The sequence below is a fragment of the Tasmannia lanceolata genome, unplaced genomic scaffold (genome assembly GCF_043159265.1).
Source record: "Tasmannia lanceolata isolate RefF3 unplaced genomic scaffold, GAP_Taslan_0.1 ptg000020l, whole genome shotgun sequence".
Classification (NCBI taxonomy): Eukaryota; Viridiplantae; Streptophyta; class Magnoliopsida; order Canellales; family Winteraceae; genus Tasmannia; species Tasmannia lanceolata.
In genome coordinates this window covers 29,993,485-30,013,897 of record NW_027518697.1, presented here as the reverse complement: position 1 = coordinate 30,013,897, position 20,413 = coordinate 29,993,485, and the positions used below count along the sequence as shown (strand labels likewise).

The 20,413-nt window shown below is 41.8% G+C and overlaps 2 protein-coding genes across 2 annotated transcripts; one reads left to right on the top strand and one right to left on the bottom strand.

Annotated features, from left to right (window-relative positions):
• Positions 1 to 743: 743 nt before the first annotated feature.
• Positions 744 to 4,547, bottom strand: LOC143854831 (alpha carbonic anhydrase 7-like). The gene is made up of 7 exons (XM_077364945.1): positions 4,390 to 4,547; positions 3,697 to 3,914; positions 1,917 to 2,023; positions 1,533 to 1,638; positions 1,283 to 1,450; positions 1,128 to 1,181; positions 744 to 1,024 (listed from the first exon to the last, which is right to left on the bottom strand). Exons 1-7 carry the CDS (start codon positions 4,475 to 4,477, stop codon positions 938 to 940), a joined length of 828 nt encoding a protein of 275 aa, XP_077221060.1. The 5' UTR covers positions 4,478 to 4,547; the 3' UTR covers positions 744 to 937.
• Positions 4,548 to 13,207: 8,660 nt separating this feature from the next.
• Positions 13,208 to 20,355, top strand: LOC143853950 (uncharacterized). The gene is made up of 7 exons (XM_077363645.1): positions 13,208 to 13,387; positions 13,469 to 13,564; positions 13,667 to 14,136; positions 14,178 to 14,976; positions 15,031 to 15,189; positions 15,309 to 15,478; positions 20,145 to 20,355. Exons 1-7 carry the CDS (start codon positions 13,208 to 13,210, stop codon positions 20,353 to 20,355), a joined length of 2,085 nt encoding a protein of 694 aa, XP_077219760.1.
• Positions 20,356 to 20,413: the final 58 nt, after the last annotated feature.

Here is a 20,413-nt window from a genome sequence, read left to right as displayed (position 1 = left end):
TTGAATGCTTAAGGGGGTTTTTCAAATGTTCAAGAGAGAGGAAATGATCCTCTTGATGTTGTATATATAGCCTCTTGTCAAAATATGACCGTTTGGGGGTGTTGTTATAAAAAATCAAGTTTTAATTTAAATCCCAACGGCTATATTCTCAGCTGTCGCGAGGTTCTCGGAGTTCCGAGAGAACGGCCAGAAGATGAAAATTTCTACTGGACCATTTCTCGGAGTTCCGAGAAAATGGCCAGAAGCTACTGGACCATTTCTCGGAGTTCCGGTAGCTAAAAATCAGCAGACTTTTTATTTTTATTGCTTGTTTGATTTTTGGGTTTTGGAACTCAACTCCTATGATAATTTTGGAATGTTTATGAGGGTCCCAACATGTTGGTCCACCACATAACCATTCACTAAATCATTTAAGTTCTTAAGTATTTTTGAAAACTCTTTTAAAAACCTTGCCTTGAATTAATAAATCTAAAGAGAAATAATGTACAATGATACCTATGTAACTTTCAACTTCTCTTTAGACTTGGTCTTCAATTGATCTTCCATCTTGTGTATGCTTGCTTGAGAGATGATGTGAGCTTCACTTAGCTCCTTTGACTCTTGTTTGGGACATCTTCAAACATGACCATGTAGTGTGTTGGTTTCTTCAATGATCAATCCTATCTTAAACACAACACTTCAACGCAAATTGATTAGTATTCAATAACATAATCAATTATGTTTAGAATCATCAAAACAAGATAGGAGAGCAGACCCTTGGGCTTACAATATCATAGTAATATTTAACACAAGCATACTTATTAACAATCACTATAGTGAATGCCAGTACAATAATTTTCTAAAATAGAAACATTGAAATATCCAAATAGTTGGCTTATGAGCTTTTACAAACACGTAGATAAGTTCGAGCAGTATCATAGTGACATTAAAACTTGAATCAGAGTTGTTCATGGAGCCTTGGCTTGTAAAACTTAATTGAGCGTTCATTGATTGGCTGTAATGGTCTGGCATTGTTCTGTGCGTCCTGCAAGGAAGAAATTTTTAAGCTAAGGTAAGCAACTAGGGTGCCTGTTGAAAGATCAGATACAAGTGTATGTGTTCATGGGGTGTTAATGGTAAAAACTTACATCGTCAACAGCCTTTCTCAATAATTTTACTTGCTCTAGTGAAACACATCTCACCTGAATGCACAAGTATTAGATTGAAAGTTATAGTAATAAGAAATGCTTGGGGTCGATAGTCATTGATATGTAACTACTATAAGAAAGTGTTCAAGAGCAACCTCTTTGACCACGGTCCAAACAACATCTTCAGTGCAGGGAGGAGTGGTGAGAGAGCCCATGTATCTGTAGTACTCCCAAATATCCATTTTTAAATGCATTGGGTCCACTACCCCCACTTCTATCTCTATCTCATGGCTATGGGCAATCGACAAAAGAGGTTCCACTAGCTGAGAGAACAACATACGAGCGAGATACATGAGAGGTAGATAAAAGAGACATGTCAAGTTATAAATTTAAGAAATTGCTTACTTTAGAGAGAAAAGGGTCAGCTTGGGGACCGATTTTGTACATGATTCCTACAACAGTAACGTTTTTGTCCGAGGTCTGGTGAACCAGGTGCACTTCTAGGTCGAACCTGCGTTTAGCATATATAGAAAGGTCGACAATTTAATCCAGAACCATTTTTTAACAAGAGCTCGGATCACTTTTTAGAAATTTTGGTTGAGCTTTTACAATAAAATATGGTCAGTTTCGGGTTGATCCAATTCATTTTTTTAGGAAAAGCTCACTCCGAGCCGACCGAAATATCCCTGCTATTGTTTAATAAATGTTTTTTAGTTTAGAGAGATGTAACACCTTGTTTATAATAAAGCATATGGTTGTTAATAAATGAGGGAAGAGGAGATGAAGCACCTCTTGCCATTGATGGTATGCTCTGAAGGTGAATGCCAGTGGCATTGTAGCAGCACATATTCAGTTTTATTGATACGCATTGTTCCGCTGCCATGGACCCAGCTCAGCTGCATCCATACATCACAAAAAAGAGTAATGATCATGCTATAATCACATCTAATTATCTAAGTGTTGCAAAAGGCAAATAAAATACACTAAGGCATGATTTGCAGCCAAGCAAAAATATTCTATGGAATATTACTGGCCACAGTTGTGAGAGATGGGCATGGGGAGATATGAGAGGGTGGGAGTAAGGGGAGCATGAAAAGCCCCTACTTGGCCCCATCCATCATGTGGAGCCCATATGGGGTACACATGATACACCCGAATATTTCAAAAATAATTGGGCCCGTATATGGCCATATACATCAATTATCTTGGCCCACACATGGTGGACCAAGTGAAATCCTCAAATTGGGGATATACAATCGAAAATAAAATAAAAAGTATATCAGGTCAATTCCTTGCTATAGCTTCCTTTTGTTCACTATTATTTAGGGATTTCTCATAATCTCTCGTCTCAAATCTCTCACCCTCTCTTCTTCTAAGCTCCTTTGTCACTGTTAGGCCCACCGTTACAACGGCCCCGTTAGGCCACCATGATTTTTTTTTCTCAAGGAATATTAGTTTTCCAAGTGGTGAGAAAGTGGTAGAAAGGGTGACAATGGGAGAGAGTTTAAGAGCACAGGATGGAGGACATGGTGCTAATTTGCTGCAGGAAAAATCGGAAAAATGAAACTCGAATTTGAATAGATTTTTTCTTTTCCCTATTTTAAGCCACTTTTCATCATCTCCTCACACATGTCCTCTCAATTTTCTCCCGTTCTCACCCTCTTAGGCCCCTCACAAGTGGATAAATTAATATTCCATGAAAAAAAATTCATGGCTGCCAAACATGGCCTTCATTATATAATTTTTCATGGTTTCGAAACATCCCCTCTGTAAATATCACATTGTTCTAAACACCTTTTTTTGGCAACTGATTCAAGTGCTACCCCTTAGGGCCTTGATCATTTGAGAAGGCAACCGATTGAAAGCCCCAACCCGATTATTGGACTCAAAATTAACGGTTTAGATTGTCCCAACCGATTATTAACCCCAACCGATTATCGAATTCAAAATTACGAGTCTAATAATCAGCTGGCACAATCTACACGGAATAGGGCCTTAATTTAAAGTCCCCTAATCGATTTTGGGCTTTAGCCCAGTATTTTTCAAAAAGTACTATACGGCTTTAGACCATAGAATGACCCAAACCGTTCATTTGATGATCCACAACGTAATAGGTTGCGGTGAAAATAATATGTCCATTAGATGATCCTAGCCCTCCGATCAATAGAGTAACTGTATATTATGGATACCTCTATAGATTGAAGGGTTGGGATCATCCAATGGAAATGAGATCTGGGGAACAAAATATTAACGTTGTGTCCCATCAAATGGACGGTTTGGATCATCCAATGGTTAAAGCCGTATAGTTTCTTTTTGAAAAATACTAGACTACAAGGGCATACCCTCACAATCTCAAACGCATAGCGCCTTAGAGAAATAAATAAAACTAGATTGGAGATTGCAGATCTCCCTTCTTACACACCGCCCAGTCCTCATGAAGATCTCCCCAGTCATTAGAAATGCTTCAACAAATCCTTTAGTAACAAAAGTGCTCGAAATGGTTGACAGGGTCAAAGCATTTTGCCTTTTGGATGCACCCTTCTTGGATTTCCTTCTTGTTAGTTCTTACCATTATATCGTGGCCCCTGTTCTTGAGTATTGCATGTGAGGGCTTGTAATTCGTCTTTAATCCCCCTGAATTGTACACCACTTCCACCCTTTCATCCAACAAATCGATTGGAGATTGCATGTTTCCATTCTTACACAACGTCCAGTTCTCATGAAGATCACCCCAATCTTCAGGGCCCTTACCACTCCCTCCTACATAATTAAACCCCCGCTCATCCTCTGCACCATTAATGGAGAAAATCATCATATTAACAAAAATGAAGTGTAACACGAGGAAATATATGATGTGTGGCTGTATTAACTCGTATTTTTCAAAAAGTACGGTAAGGCCCACACCATAGGATGATCCAAACGGTCAATTTGTACGGCCACAACAGAAATAGGAGATACACCAAAAATCATTTCCATAGGATAGTCCTAATGGCCCAATCTATAGATGGACTACACATTATGGAAACTTCTATAGAACGGAGGGTTAGGATCATTCTATGCAAACGATTTTTGGGGCACCCATTATTTTCGTTGTGGCCCAACGAGTGGATGGTTTGGATCATCCTATGGTGTGGGCTGTAAGGTACATTTTGAGAAAATAAGGCTTGGAAGGGCCACTTATCATATAAAATCTAGTGTAAAACAATCTAAAAAAGCAAGAAAATGAGATTAGCAGGTTTCGGTCAAGTTTTAGAAGCATTACCAACTTCTTGCGATGTTGTGGGGTTTGAATTCGAGATAAGGATTGCAAAAAATGCAACAAAGAAGATTTTGATTCCTGAAATCTTCATGTTTCAGTGCCAAAAAACCTACAAAGGCAACACAACACGAGGTGGGTTTCAGTTTCTTGAAGAAATGTGCTAGGCCCTTGATCGTTTATATAGTAGCAATAATAGAGAAAAGAACGGAATGTGGGCTGCTATTTGGGGAAATTTCGGATTACAGACACATTTTAAAACAAGAACGAAACATGGGCTAATCTTCAAAATCGGGTGGTCAAAAGACCCTGATACCCTTCTGACATCGACAGAGTCCTCCTTTTTCATCACTGCCTATTATATTGGCACGCTTCACGAGATTCTTTTGGTTCGTTTGAATGGGTATTTGAACCGAAAGAACCTTGGGTCCGTTTCTATCTTGGCCGTCGGAAATAACTAGAGATGAATAGATGCTTGACACGTGTTGGAAAACATAAACTTCTTGGAACGCTAACGTTATTAAATACTTTAGTGAGCAGTGTTATCTTTTCTCACTTCTTTTTTGGCTTAGAACAGTAACGTTATTGAATACATCTCTATTTGCTTAGAATCGTTTTCCTTCTCTGTTGGTCTCCATTATTTACGCCGGCATACCCATTATTTCTCTTTTGGCTTAGAAACTTTTCCCTTCTCTTTTGGTCATCATTATTTACGCCGGCGTACCCCATTATTTTCGCCGGTATACCCATTATTTTTTCTTTTGGCTTTGAATCTTTTCCCTTCTCTGTTGGTCTCTATTATTTACACCAGCGTACCCATGAATTCCGCTGGCGTACACCCTATTTCCGCCGGCGTACTCCATTGTTTACGCCGGCGTACCCATTATTTCTCTTTTGGCTTAGAATATTTTTCCTTATCTTTTGGTCCTCATTATTTATGCCGGGCTACCCATTATTTACGCTTTCCGCCGGCGTACCCCATTATTTCCACCGGCGTACCCATTATTTCTCTTTTGGCTTAGAATCTTTTCCTTTCTCTGTTGGTTTCCATTATTTATGCCGGCGTACCCATTATTTCTCTTTTGCCTTAGAATATTTTCCCTTCTCTTTTGGTCCTCATTATTTAAGCCGGCTTACCCCATTATTTACGCTTTCCGCCGGCATATCCCACTATTTCCACCGGCGTACCCATTATTTCTCTTTTGGCTTAGAATCTTTTCCCTTCTCCGTTGGTCTCCATTATTTAGGCCGGCATACCCTATTATTTACGCCGGCGTACCCATTATTTCTCTTTTGGCTTAGAATTTTTTTCCTTCTCTTTTGTTCCTCATTATTTATGCCGGCTTACCCCATTATTTACGCTTTCCGCCGGCGTACCCCTTTATTTCTGCCGGCATACACTCTATTTCCGCTTACACCCTATTTCAGTCGAGATACCCCTTAATATTCCGGCGGCGTACTCCTAAATCCGGCGACGTTCTCAGCCAAAAGAGACGTGAGAAATAATAATATATTCAATAACGTCATCATTCTAAGCCAAAAGAGGCGTATTCAATAACGTTACCATTATAAACCAAAATAGAAGTGAGGACCAAAAGAGAAGTGAAAAGATAGAAACGAACTCAAAGCCAAAAGAGGCGTATTCAATAACATTACCGTTCTAAGCCAAAAGAGAAGTGATAAAAGATAATGATTGACTTTGGGTTGTCAGCATTGCAAAAAGTTTTTCAACATGTGTCAAGCATCCATCCGTCTCTAGTTATTTCCAACTGCCAAGATAGAAACAATGTTCTTTCGGTTGAAATACGCATTCAAACGAACCAAAAGAAGCCTTGGGAAGCGCACCAATTTAATAGGCGGTAATGAAAAAGGAAGTTGAAGGACGTTTCTGTCGATGTCAGAAGGGTATCAGGGACTTTTTCCAACCCGATTTTAAAGATTAGCCATTTTTTTGTTCTTGTTTTAAAAGGTGTCCGCAATCCGTAATTACTCCAAACATCAGCCCACATTCCGTACTTTTCTCGCAATAATAAGAATGGAGAAAAGTATGGAATGAGGGCCGATGTTTAGTGAAAATACAGATCACGGGCACCTTTTAAAACAAGAACTAAAAAAGGGCTAAGCTTCAAAATCGGGTAGGAAAAAGACCCCAATACCCTTCTGACAACAAGAGGACCCCTCCGTGGTACACCTCAATCATTCTCTTCGAAGGTAGCTTTTTCAGTAAAAAAGTAGACTTCTTCGGGGAAAAATAGTGCTGCATTTAATGCTCATCTCGTCCTCATTAATGCATAGCGCCGCGACGTGCTGCACAATCCAAGAAGGGGAAACGCTGGTGTACATGTATAGACTCCGACGTCCATAATTAAACACTGGCGTTATATTTAAGTCCCTGGAGTATTTAGGAAAAAAGGTGGCGTTTCCAACGCAAACGCCAGCGTACCTATACAAGAGGTCGGCGTTCACATAGATACGCCGACGTATTTATTGGTACGCCGGCGGTTGTATGACCAAAAGCATGTCCAGAAAAGGTATATAGCGCCAAATTTGAAATCTTTGATGCTGACGTGAAGCATGGCAAACAAAAGCACATCTCCTTAGACTTACAAGTCTTCCACAAGAAGATATTTGCAATGTGGTGATGGATACAACTATGTAAGAGGGGTACTTGAAGAAGCTTTCCTTGAAGTTTGTCTGCGATCAAATTTGATCTCCATCCCAGAGATCTCTTTGAAACTCTGTTGAATTTCTGTTTGAAGCTCTCTATTATGTATGAACAGTAATGTTAAGGCTTTAAGTCACACAGTTCTTTACACATCACTGGCATATTTGTTGTTGTGAGTTATTGCTGTGTTTTCTCTTGCTTTGGTTCTACTGAATCTTGACAATCAGGGTTAAGAAGATGGATGGGGGTACAGTTACTTTTATAGTATACTATGATGGATGTTTAAGGGAGGATGGATAGTTTGATTATATTGGGGGTACTGTGAAGGTGGTAGTCTTAGACCGCAGAGTTTGATACTCTAGATTTTTATCTGCAATCTGTAATATCATTCGAATGAGGGAAAATGATGTTTCACTACGTATCAGTTGTCGATACATTGTGGATCCGTATAAGTACATTCTATACTTTATCCGTGACGATCATGACCTCTCTGCGATTATGAGAATGTTGGACATGCAAGGGTTGAATGCTGTATATATATATATATATATAATAATGTGCAAGAGGATACTTACCGGCCAGATCACCCGGTGGAAGATGATACTTATACCGTAAGTAGCAATAATGTGCAAAAGGAGACTTATCGGCTAGGTTATCCTGTGGAAGAGGATACTTATATTGTGTGCTGCACCAATGTCTATCATGTGCGCTGCAGCTGCCCCAATGTGAAAGAGGATACTTCTCCTCCACTCTATAATGTAAGCTGCAGCTATTTGAAACGAAGCCCTAATCTTCCGGAGGATGGTAATCTGATGCCCGATGCATCCCTCCCCGATTCAAGCAGTCCCATTCTCCCAATTTCGTATGCATATGATGATGCTACAAGGTGAAAGTGGAGGAGGAGGTTCCTCGTATAGTTCCCGATGCTAATTATAATCCAACGGGGGATGCAATTGACCTCGGTGATGATGACATGAACTACTCGTATGATATGGGTTTTGAGGTGGGCGTAGATGAGGTGACCAAAGGAGACGACAATGGGACTGGGAATGAGGCCGGGAAAAATGCTCAGTTATGTTACTCACCTCTACCCAATGATGACGGTTCCCACCCGAACGCATATGATGACAATGACATGGTCAACTACGAGCTTGGTAATGCATTTGGAAGTGAGGAACAAGAATTGAAGGTTGGAGCCATAATTGAAAGTCTCACGACATTCAAAAAAGCAGTCGCCCAGTATGCACTCTTAATTGAGGCGCCACCTGAAAGCCACCTGAAAGCCAGCACTCTTAATTGAACCTCATTGCTGCAGAAGGGTCGAATTGATAGCGCTGCAGGAAACGCCACCTGAAATGCCAGTGCTATCGGATGAACCATATGACAACAGAAGGGTCGAATCAATAGCGCTGCAAGTAACGTCACCTAATAAGCCGCGCTATAGGATGTACCCTAACATAGCGACAAGGCCGACTTGATATTGATTCAGGAAACACCAACTAAAACGTCAGCGTTATCGAAATTTACCCAGTAATTAGGAAAGGTTGAGTAGATAGGTAAGTGTTTTTATCCACATGACCATTTAACCTAAAACGCCACCGGTTAGGTAAGTGTTTTTTTCACATGACCATTTAACCTAGAAAAGGAAGTTACTCCGGTGTGGTCCCCGCCGTCTCTTTTCAAATACCACGTTACTTACAGTTACAGTGTAAGAAATGCAAGAAAAAAATCATTCATACCTCTCTCTTCATCCTTCCAGGCTTCACTGGTGCTTCCACAGGAGGAACCTGCGCCGTTGGTGTAGTTGTTGCAGCCTTCTTGGATTTCTCCGGTCCCATTTTGCCTTTAGATTGGGGGGGGGGGGATTTGATGGACGGAGGGAGTTTGATGAACGAATGCAAGGGTGGGTTGAACAAACTGTTGAAAGGCAAGGGTTTGAATGAAAAGGATGGTGAATACAGAGAGATGGAAACGGTTGAAATGACAGGGATGTGCAGACGGCGGGACGGTTTTGGTTTAAATTATTTACTAACGCCGGCGGTATTAATAAAGGACGCCACCGTTCCTTGTACATGTCCACATGTGGTTGATCCGACCATCTATCCATATCGGCGACGACCAAGATTTAAACGAACCCAAGGTACTTTGGTTCAAACACAAATTTCGAAAACAAACCAAACCAGCTGTTAACAAAGGCGCCACCGTTCGGAAAAGTTTATTTACAACGTGTCAAGCATCATTCCGTCTGCACTAATTTCGAATGGTCAGGATCCAAACGAACCCAAGCTTTTGTCGGTTCAAATATACATTCAGAAGAACCCAACGAAACCTCGTGCAGTGCGCCAAACGTAAACGGGAATGATATGCATTAAATACAGGAGGTTTTCCCTCCGAAGAAACTAGTAAAATAATGAAAAAGAGAATGATGAGGACCAACATACGAGGAGTCCTGATGGTGTCAAAAGGGTTTTGGGGTCTTTTTCCCACCCGATTTTGAAGTTTAGCCCTTTTTTTTGTTCTTGTTTTAAAAGGTGCCCGTAATCTGTAATTTCACTAAACATTAGCCTCCACTCCGTACTTTTCTCTACTCACCTCCCTTTTTTAATTGTGACAGCCCCTGTACTTGTGTAATTACACCACTCTATCACACTAGAAGGGGCTCTCCCAAGTAAAAAATTGGCCAATACAATAAAAAAGGCCGATGATATCTTCACCCCCTGCAGTACGCATGCGCCCCTATTTAACGTGATTCTAAATCACATTATAAGGGGCCGCATGCGTACTGCGGCGTTGAAATGTTTTTCTCCCAAAAGAGTAATATATCATTTTTCTAAGTAGAATGTTAAAAACGTGTTTGGTTTTAGTGAGTTTGTTTTACATGTCACGGGGAGTAGGTAGAGAAAGCAGATCATTGAAGAATCTGCCAACTACGAAGGTGTGGAATTTTGTCTTTAGCCACTAACCCATTTGAAAATAAGAAGGAAGATCTATCAGGGCATCTTTCAATCGTACTAAAATGAAAAAAACATGCAAGAAAATGTCACGTGGTATGCCGGGACATTATCCTCTAAAGATATTTTTGGCTCTCATCAATAAATTTTTATGTGAGAAAAATGAGGTAGTCTAAACTGAAGGGTTCCCTTTTATGTACAAGATGAAAGGGGCCCCACATTGGTTGAAACTCACCCAAGTGCATTTATAATAGCATAAAAAATGTAAAACTCCAAGCCACTAAATGCACTTTGGCAACTTTTAGCAAATGGGGGCGCCCTTTCATCTTTTTTATGGAAGGGCGCCCTTCATTTTAGACTTTTTGGATAAAAAAAAAGCTTTAAAATATGGGAAATGATATCTGCGCAAAGGTGTTTCAATAAACAGGTGCCCACTTGTTTGTCTTGTAGTATTTAAAGAGATTTCAGAGGATATGATGGTTCTCAAAAAGCTCTTTAAAAACCCTTTAAATACTACACGACAAACAAGACAAACAAGTGAAGCGCCTGTTTATTGAAACACCTTGGCGAAGATATATTTCCCTAAAATATATGTCATTTTCCAATGTTTTAGTTCGTTTTGATTAGGGCGGCATATGGTTGAAAAACCGAGGCCCTGTCTGTTTTGGATTTTTGGAATTGATTTTGATTCCAAAACTGATTATTGTACATAATTTAAAGCAATATTGAGTGTAGACCCAAAATCAATTCTTAAATTTCAAAACCAATTGGGCCAGAGGGAACCACGGGTTTTTTGACATAAACCAATCAAACTGTTTGAAAAGGCCAAATGCGTGCAAAACATGGTTTCATTATTAAGAAATCACAACACGAACAATTTTACATGAGATTTCTCCTTTATTCTTTCATGATAAATAGTACAGACTTAGCAGAGTTGACGAAGAAGCTTAAGCAAGATGTTAGTGAGAGTTGCGAAGCTGGCTTGATTGAAGGGATCAGGTTCAGAGGTTTGGCATCAATCACCCATATATATTTGCAGATGAAATAATTGATGGGGTATGAAAAGCCACATCCAACCAGCTGTCGACACATGGCCCCCAAAGGGCCCACCCTGAGTTGACACTAGCCCCAAGGGCAACCTGGTAATTCGCCAAGGGCAGGTGAAAACAAGCCCACACATGGGCCGAAACCTGTTCCGGGGTAGGTAATCCAACCACCCCAGAGCTCTCACCATAAATAGCCTTCACCCATGCTAAGGTAAGGAGAGAAAAATTCTAAGAGACAGCTCTAAGCTTTGGTGTTACTCTTCTGCTCATACTGACTTGAGTGTCGAAGGGCCTGTCCGAAGCAACGACTCTGGGTTGGTCTTAGACCTCGTGTACTTCTGCGCAGAGCACAATCTTAATTTAGCTTAGCAGTTTGGACTCGTCAGATCAGCTTCTTCATCACTGTCTCATCTGTTGCCAACTTTGGGCTTAACAGATTGGCGCCATCCGTGGGACCCTGAACTAAAAGCTGTTCAAATCCCTTTTATAATATGGCAGGACAGAGGACTGCTTGGGTAACCCCTGCACGGGTGACCAGACCTGAAACGTACTGTAGGACTCGAAGCGAGCGAATCGCTTCACCCGTGGTAACTCCCTCTATAATAGCGGAGCAAAGCCCGGTCCATTCGGAACACCTGAACCCTACCCCTACTCCAAAGCAAATCCAAACTCTTTTTCAACAGATGACTACTCTTCTTGATCAGTACAAAAAACTGATCCAAATGCCCCAGCAGCAGGGCCCAGAGGCCTCCTGACTGCCACGAGAAAGGTTGAGCCCCCCAGGGAAGAACCTATGCCTCCCAGTCGTGACCATTCCCACCACTCAAGGAGAGCGCATCACTCTCAAACAAGGCACGCACAAACGGAGCCTCACCGCCGTCACCGGTCCCGATCCTTCTCCGTGTAGAGGCACCGAGGCAAGGAAGGCCGTGCACGACAAGATAAGTCCCGCCGTGACCGACAAAGCTCGGAAAGTCACTCCGGTTCGGCCGCCGGCCCTTGTGAGAAAATGGACCGATCGGTAGGACGAGCAGACGAGAGATCCAACCCGATGCTACAGAGGATCGCGGAAATAGACCACGGATAGAAGAGCCGACGAAAGATAAGGGCCGGCCTACCTCAAAGGCGTTCTCAAGCAGACTGCCATTTACCGATAGTGTACTGGGCGCACCAACGCCCAAAGGGTTCAAGATGCCATCGATCCCACAATATGACGGAACAACTGATCCCGTGGACCATTTGGAGACGTTCAGAACCATAATGCTCCTCCACGGGTTCCTCTGACGGGTTCCTCTGTAGAGCTTTCCCGACCACCCTGACGGGTGCCGCACGAGATTGGTACTCGCGGATCAAGCCGAACTCCATCAGTAACTTTGAAGACTTCGGAGGTGATTTGGTCTGACATTTCATGAGCAGTTGAAGGCCAAGAAAAACAACAGCGTCCCTGATCGCCTTGCGACAGGAGGATAATGAACCTCTAAAGGCATTCGTGAGCTGTTTTAACAGGGAAGCCCTTCATGTGCCGAACTTGGATCCTTCCTCCGCCGCGAATGCACTCCTCGCGGGCACCAAATCCAACGATTTCAGGCGATCAGTAGCCCGCCAAATCCGCACTCATTGGCAGATCTGATAGCGAGGGCTGAAGAATACATATCCGTGGAGGAGACACTTGTTGCCTTAGACTCGAACCGGAGGAAAACCTCTGAAGAAAAGAACCCTACCTAGCAAAGTAGGGACGACAAAGCCCCGAGAAGAGAGACAACTCCCCAGAGGAGAGAGAAAATTACACCCCCCTTAACACCTCTAGAAGGAGCATCCTGGCTGCCATTAAGGGAGAAAACTTCTTAAAATGGCTGGCCAAATTACTCTCGAAGGGAAATAAAAGAGAGAAGTAGAAATACTACCGTTTCCACGGAGACCATGGGCACGATACCGACGAGTGCAGACACCTTAAAGAGGAAATCGAGTTGCTGATTAACCGAGGGTACCTCAGGAAGTATGTTAAAGATGATGACCGCAGGAGGGAGCGCAAAGAGAGAAGCCCTCGTGGTTGGAGCCCTCGACCATCCACGCCGCCTCCGGCGCGGCATGAGTCTTGTGCCCCAGCAAGCCCGCGTCCGAAAATCCAGCGACCCCCACCCAATGGGGTCATAAACACCATTATGGGAGGGCCGGCAGCTGGGGGGACTTCGTCATCCGCTCGAAAAGCTTACGCGCGCCGAGTTAATGCCGTTCACACATGCAATAAGAAGACAAAGATAGAAAATGAGATCTCGTTCTCGGACACAGATCTCGATAACTTGATACTCCCCCATGACGACGCCTTAGTCATAACCATGCTCGTTGCGAACTGGGAGTTGAAGAAAATCCTGGTCGACAACGGAAGTTCAGCCGACATCCTCTACTATCATGCCTTTAAACAGATGATGATAGGGGATGACCGTTTGAGGCCGGGGAACTCAGATTTGTTCAGGTTCTCAGGAGAAGTTGTTAAAGTTGAAGGACAAATCGAACTCCCGGTCCTTATTGGGGAAACGCCCCATTAAGCTTTCGCAATAGTTAACTTCTTGGTAGTGAGGGCCACGTCGGTCTATAACGCTATCTTGGGACGACCTGGCCAGAACCTTGTCCGCGTCGTTTCCTCCGCGTATCATCAGAAAATGAAGTTTATTATGCCGAGCAGAGTCGGAGAGGTCAGAGGGGATCAACCACAATCTAGGGAGTGTTATGCCATGGCACTCAAAGGCAAAAATGCGTCGGAGTCATTGCCGATTGAGCTACTTAATCTGAGAGATGAAGCCCAAGTAAATGAACCAGTCGAGGACCTCATCTCCATCCCTCTATACCAAGACAATAGCGAGAAGGTTGTCCAAATCAGCTGCTCTTTAGACAGTAGCACCTGGAATGACCTCACTCAGTTTCTCAGAGACAACGCAAACGTCTTCGCATGGGCTCCTGCAGACATGCCTAGTATACACCCTGAGGTCAGTACGCATAAGCTCGGCGTCAACCCCACCTGCAAGCCAGTAAAGCAAAAGAGAAGACATTTTTCCCTGGAGAGACAGCAAGCGATCAAGGAAGAAGTGGAGAGGCTCTTGAGGGCTGACTTCATTCGAGAAATCCAATACCCAGACTAGCTTGCAAATGTCGTTATGGTAAAGAAAGCCAATGGGAAGTGGAGGACCTGCGTAGAATTCACCGATTTGACAAAGCCTATCCCAAGGACAGCTATCCGCTCCCAAAGATCGATCAGTTGATAGATGCCACCGCTGGTCACGAACTACTAACCTTTATGAACGCCTTTTCTGGATACAATCAGATCAGAATGTATGAATCAGATATACCAAGAACATCCTTTGTCACAGATCAGGGAACCTACTGTTACCGTGTCATGCCCTTCGGTCTGAAAAATGCCGGAGCAACATACCAGAGGCTTGTAAACAAGCTCTTCAAAAAACAGATAGGGCGCAATATGGAAGTATATGTAGATGATATGCTGGTTAAGAGCCAGAGCGCAAAGGATCATGTTTCCGACCTGAAAGAGACGTTCCAAGTCTTAAGAGAACATAACATGAAACTCAACCCAACAAAATGTGCTTTCGGTGTTGGCGCGGGAAAATTCCTGGGGTTCATGGTGAGCCAAAGAGGAATAGAAGCAAACCCGGAGAAGATCAAGGGGGTAGTGGACCTCACTCCAACGAAGACCATTAGGGAAGTGCAGCGGCTAACCGGAATGATTGCCGCATTGGGACACTTAGTCTTAAAGTCCGCACAAAGATGTATGCCTTTCTTCAATGTAGTTAAGGGACTCAAAACAGTACCCTGGACACCGGAATGTCAAGTTGCGTTCGAAGAGCTAAAGCAGTACTTATCCTCCCCGCCGTTGTTGACCAAACCAGAGCCGGAAGATGAGCTACTCCTGTTCCTATCGGTAAGCCCCATGGCACTGGCGGCAGTACTGATTTGAGAGGAGCACAACCAGCAGAAACCAATCTACTATGTCAGCAAGGTCCTACATGATGCTGAGACTAGATACCAGCGAGTCGAAAAGTTGGCATATGCTCTCGCTATGGCGGCCAGAAAGCTGAGGCCGTATTTTCAAGCCCGCACGGTAAAAGTCTTGACGGATCAACCACTTAGGCAGGTTCTCCATAGACCGGACACCTCAGGGCGACTTGTGAAGTGGATATCCAATACCTGCCCAGACCGGAGATAAAAGCCCAAGTGTTGGCAGATTTTGTTGCAGAATGCACCATTCCCCAGCAAAGCATCTCGTCCAAAACTATCGAAACTCTAGTTGTAGAGGAGATAACTATACCTGGGGGACAAGTCGAAGCTGAGGCGGCTACCTCTGTGAGAACGGAAGGCGCCACTGTACCAACAGAAAAGGATATGTCTTCCGAGGCGCTCTGGGAAGTATATGTGGACGGATTGTAAGCCCAATGGTTCCCACCTTGGCAATTCCCATCTTATTTTGATGATTCCAATACACAAGTGATTTAAGATCACTAATGTGTTTGCTTGTCTAAGTTGTAGATCATAATTGCTTAAAGACAAGATTGCTTGGATTGAGGCCAAGAAGCTCTCATTAGACCACTTATGATGGCCAAAGACATCGGAGATCCAAGACGCATGAAGACTTAAAGAATCTATTGAAGATCGAAGTCTATTAGAATGTATAAGATCCAATCTTAGTATTAGATTTTAAGAGGCATAAATAAAGTAAATAAACACACTCCATAAATGCTTAAGTGATTGTCCTTGTGGTGTTCCAACACTTTGGAACCCTCATTTACAATCCCAACTTGGTGTAAAGTTGGAGCCCAAACAAATAAGAAACAAAATTGAAAATCTGCTGCTGATAGGCTTCTCGGAACTCCGAGAAATCTTCGGAGCTCCGAGATTTGGTCCAATAGAATTTTTCTATCTTTTGTTTGTATTCCCGGAACTCCGAGACCTCGGAACTCCGAGAACACTATAACGGGAAGAATTTTGACCGTTGGGAACTTTGCCAGATTTACGACAATGCCCCTCAAACGGTCATATTGGGTTTTCTTATATATATGGGTATTCTAATCTTCCCAATCATCAATCCTAACACTCAAAAACTCTATTGGAATATCCTAAGAGTGAATCAAAGCTTGTTTATGCCTCTCATCCTCTTGAATTAGGATTTGGATCATTAGGCTCAATTTGTATATCTTCTTCAAAAGTTGTAAACCCTTGTGAAGGATTCTTTCTTTCTTATTCAAGAAACTTGTATTGGGCGAGTGTTCGGAGAACCAGAGCCCACTCTCCGTGGTGAAGATCGCCACCAAGGTTAAAGGCGGTTGGAATTGTAATCAACATTGATCTTCGCCGAAGTTAAGAAGATCAAATAGTGAAGACATTAACGGGTTTGGTTGGTGGAGTGGAGTAGGCCTCGCGTTGGAGGACCGAACCACTTTAAATCTCGGGTGCACTCTCTCTTAATCTCTTGCTTTACATTTGCATTGCACCTTTAGATTTAACTTGTGTGCTTGAATTTCATCTTGATCTCTTAATCTTCAAAATTGGGTTTGAGTTTTTAAAAAAGGTTAAAACTTGTTAGCAACCTAATTTTTTACCTCCTCATTAGTTGCCAATTCGGGACCACCCGTGGAATTTCACTTGGTATCAGAGCATTGGCTCTTAAAAGATTTTCTTTTCTTAAAATCTTTGGTAAATTTTTCTTTAAAATTTCAAACAAGGGAAAGATCATAAGATCTTTGGCAACTTTCTATTTGTGAAATGGCAAATATAAATGGAACCGGACTTCCGGAAGGCCATTCCACAACTAGACCTCCTTTCTTTAATGGGTCCAACTATGGACATTGGAAGACAAGGATGCGCATCTATCTTCTTTCGATAGATGTGGAACTTTGGCATATTGTTGAAAATGGAGACATTTTGCCTTCCAAGCCATTTGAGGAATGGAATGTTGAAGATAAAAGGCATGCAAATTTAAATTACAAAGCTATGAACTCTTTGTTTTGCGCCTTATCTACGGAGGAGTTCAATAGAGTAGCTCTCTTTTATTCCGCCAAGCTTATTTAGGATACACTTGCCGTTACCCATTAGGGAGCATCACAAGTTAAGGATTCCAAAATAAACTTGTTAAAGAGCAAATATGAAATGTTTAGAATGGGTCAAAATGAAAGTATTTCCGAAATATATACCCGATTTTCTAAAATATCTAATGAATTAGCAAATCTTAGTAAATCTTATCCTAGTGATGAGCTTGTGAGTAAGTTGCTTAGGGCACTTCCTCCTTATTAGGACCCAAAAGTTACCGCCATCCAAGAATCAAAAGATCTCAAGACGCTAACTATGGAGGAGCTTGTAGGATCTCTCATCACCCATGAGATGCTCCTCACTAGCCGACAAGAGGAGAAGAAGCCGAAAGAGAAAGAAAGAGAAAGTCGTTCTCTAGCTCTAAAGGCCTCCAAGACGGACTCATCATCAAGTGATGCGGATAACGATGAGGAAGAAGCGTTAAGAAAATTTAAAAGCTTATGGAGAAAGAAGCATAAAAAGGATAAAAAGAAGAAGACAGAAGAAAGTGAAGTTGAAGGAGGAATAAGGTGTTACAATTGCAAGAAGACGGGACACAAAAGACCGGAATGCCCTCTTCTCAAGTCATCTTCCTCAAAGTACAAGTGAAAGAAGGATTGGAAGAAGAACAAGGCTCTTGCCGCCGGTTGGGATGCTACTAGCACCTCTGGTAAAAGTTCAAGCGAAGGGGAAGATAAAAAAGATGATCTTTGCCTCATGGCATTCACCCATGAAGAAGAGGTAAATTCTAACCCCTCTTGTAGTTCATCAAGTAGTGATAGTGAAAAAATATCTTATGATGAATTATGCTTAACCTTGCATTCTCAAATTTTAAAAAGTAAAGTTCAAAAGAAATCTATTTCCAAATTAGAAAATGAAATTGATGTTTTGAGAAATGAATCTTCCTCTTCCATATCTCAAGCCAAAGTAAAAATTGAAAATTTTAAACTTGAGATTGAAACCCTTAAGGGTATTTTGGATGAGAAATCTTGCCAATTTCAAAATGTGGCAAGCTCCTCCAAATCTTATGAAGATGAATTTAATAATTCTTTAAATCAATTAACACATCTTCATAATGAAAATGAAAGGTTAAGATTATGTCTCCATGGATTCCTAAATGGTGACAAAATTATTGACATAATCTTAAAGAAAGCTAGTCTTAGACCTAATCATCCAATTTATGATATGACTAGTCTATCTAACCCCCATGTTAGATGCCATTATTGTAGAATAGATGGTCATTACAAATTCCAATGTGCATCTAAAATTAGGGATTGTGGTGGAATCAAGAAATCTTAGGTTCCCAAAGCCCCCATATGATTATCTTCATATATGCTTAGATTAGAGGCTTGTTTGTTTAAATATTTGTATATCTTTGAATTTTAAAATCCCCTCTTGTATCGAATTTGTTTTCCAAATAGGAGGAGTTATATGTTTGTCTTTTTCCTTGAAAAAGAGGGAGCTTAAAATTGAAAATTTTATCCCTTTGATTTCCTATTACGCCATCTTTTTGATAGATGCCAAAGGGGGAGAGAAATCTAGTGTAAGGAAATATATGCATGCTTTTATTGGAAAATCTCTTGTGCTTGTCATCATAAAAAATGGGGAGATTGTAAGCCCAATGGTTCCCACCTTGGCAATTCCCATCTTATTTTGAAGATTCCAATACACAAGTGATTTAAGATCACTAATGTGTTTGCTTGTCTAAGTTCTAGATCATAATTGCTTAAAGACAAGATTGCTTGGATTGAGGCCAAGAAGCTCTCATTAGACCACTTATGATGGTCAAAGACATCGGAGATCCAAGACGCATGAAGACTTGAAGAATCTATTGAAGATCGAAGTCTATTAGAATGTATAAGATCCAACCTTAGTATTAGATTTTAAGAGGCATAAATAAAGTAAATAAACACACTCCCTAAATGCTTAAGTGATTGTCCTTGTGGTGTTCCAACACTTTGGAACCCTCATTTACAATCACAACTTGGTGTAAAGTTGGAAGACCAAACAAATAAGAAACAGAATTGAAAATCTGTTGCTGATAGGCTTCTCGAAACTCCGAGAGAATTCTCGGAGCTCCGAGCTCGGAACTCCGAGAAATCCTCGGAGCCTTGAGATTTGGTCCAGTAGAATTTTTCCATCTTTTGTTTGTATTCCCGGAACTCCGAGACCTCGGAACTCCGAGAACACTATAACGGGAAGAATTTTGACCGTTAGGAACTTTGCCAGATTTACGACAATGCCCCTCAAACGGTCATATTGGGTTTTCCTATATATATGGGTATTCTAATCTTCCCAATCATCAATACTAACACTCAAAAACTCTATTGGAATATCCTAAGAGTGAATCAAAGCTTGTTTATGCCTCTCATCCTCTTGAATTAGGATTTGGATCATTAGGCTCAATTTGTATATCTTCTTCAAAAGTTGTAAACCCTTGTGAGGGATTTTTTGTTCTTTCTTTCTTATTCAAGAAACTTGTATTGGGTGAGTGTTCGGAGAAGCAGAGCCCACTCTCCGTGGTGAAGATCGCCACCAAGGTTAAAGGCGGTTGGAATTGTAATTGGCATTCATCTTCGCCGAAGTTAAGAAGATCAAATAGTGAAGCCATCAACGGGTTTGGTTGGTGGAGTGAAGTAGGCCTCGCGTTGGAGGACCAAACCACTTTAAATCTCGGGTGCATTCTCTCTTAATCTCTTGCTTTACATTTGCATTGCACCTTTAGATTTAACTTGTGTGCTTGAATTTCATCTTGTTCTCTTAATCTTCAAAATTGGGTTTGAGTTTTTAAAAAGGTTAAAACTTGTTAGCAACCTAATTTTTTCTTAATCTCTTAATCTCTTGCTTTACATTTGCATTGCACCTTTAGATTTAACTTGTGTGCTTGAATTTCATCTTGTTCTCTTAATCTTCAAAATTGGGTTTGAGTTTTTAAAAAGGTTAAAACTTGTTAGCAACCTAATTTTTTACCTCCTCATTAGTTGCCAATTCGGGACCACCCTTGGAATTTCACGGATCTTCAAGCAGAAGCGGTTGTGGAGACGGCTTGATCCTCACCGGGTCGGAGAACTTCGTTCTGGACTACGCACTAACGTTCGGATTCCGTGCATCCAACAATGAGGAAGAATATGAGGCTCTCATCGCTGGAATGAACCTAAAATGCCTCCGGCCAAGCGACGCTGCGTACACTCTGCAGGAGACCCACGCAGGAATTTGTGGAGAGTACTTGGGGGGATAAGGCCCTACCAATCAAAGTGCCTTTAAGAGGCCTGTACTGGCCCACCTTGAGGAGAGAT

Excerpts from the sequence above, each read along its gene's own strand:
- LOC143853950 (XM_077363645.1), top strand. The coding sequence starts at position 13,208 with ATGGGAGGGCCGGCAGCTGGGGGGACTTCGTCATCCGCTCGAAAAGCT. Across the intron at positions 15,190-15,308 it reads CGGATCAACCACTTAGGCAG|CAAAGCATCTCGTCCAAAAC; the intron begins GTTCTCCATAGA and ends ACCATTCCCCAG. Across the intron at positions 15,479-20,144 it reads GAAGTATATGTGGACGGATT|AAGCGGTTGTGGAGACGGCT; the intron begins GTAAGCCCAATG and ends ATCTTCAAGCAG.
- LOC143854831 (XM_077364945.1), bottom strand. The coding sequence starts at position 4,477 with ATGAAGATTTCAGGAATCAAAATCTTCTTTGTTGCATTTTTTGCAATC. Across the intron at positions 1,451-1,532 it reads CTGACCCTTTTCTCTCTAAA|CTAGTGGAACCTCTTTTGTC; the intron begins GTAAGCAATTTC and ends TTGTTCTCTCAG. Across the intron at positions 1,182-1,282 it reads TTTGGACCGTGGTCAAAGAG|GTGAGATGTGTTTCACTAGA; the intron begins GTTGCTCTTGAA and ends TTGTGCATTCAG.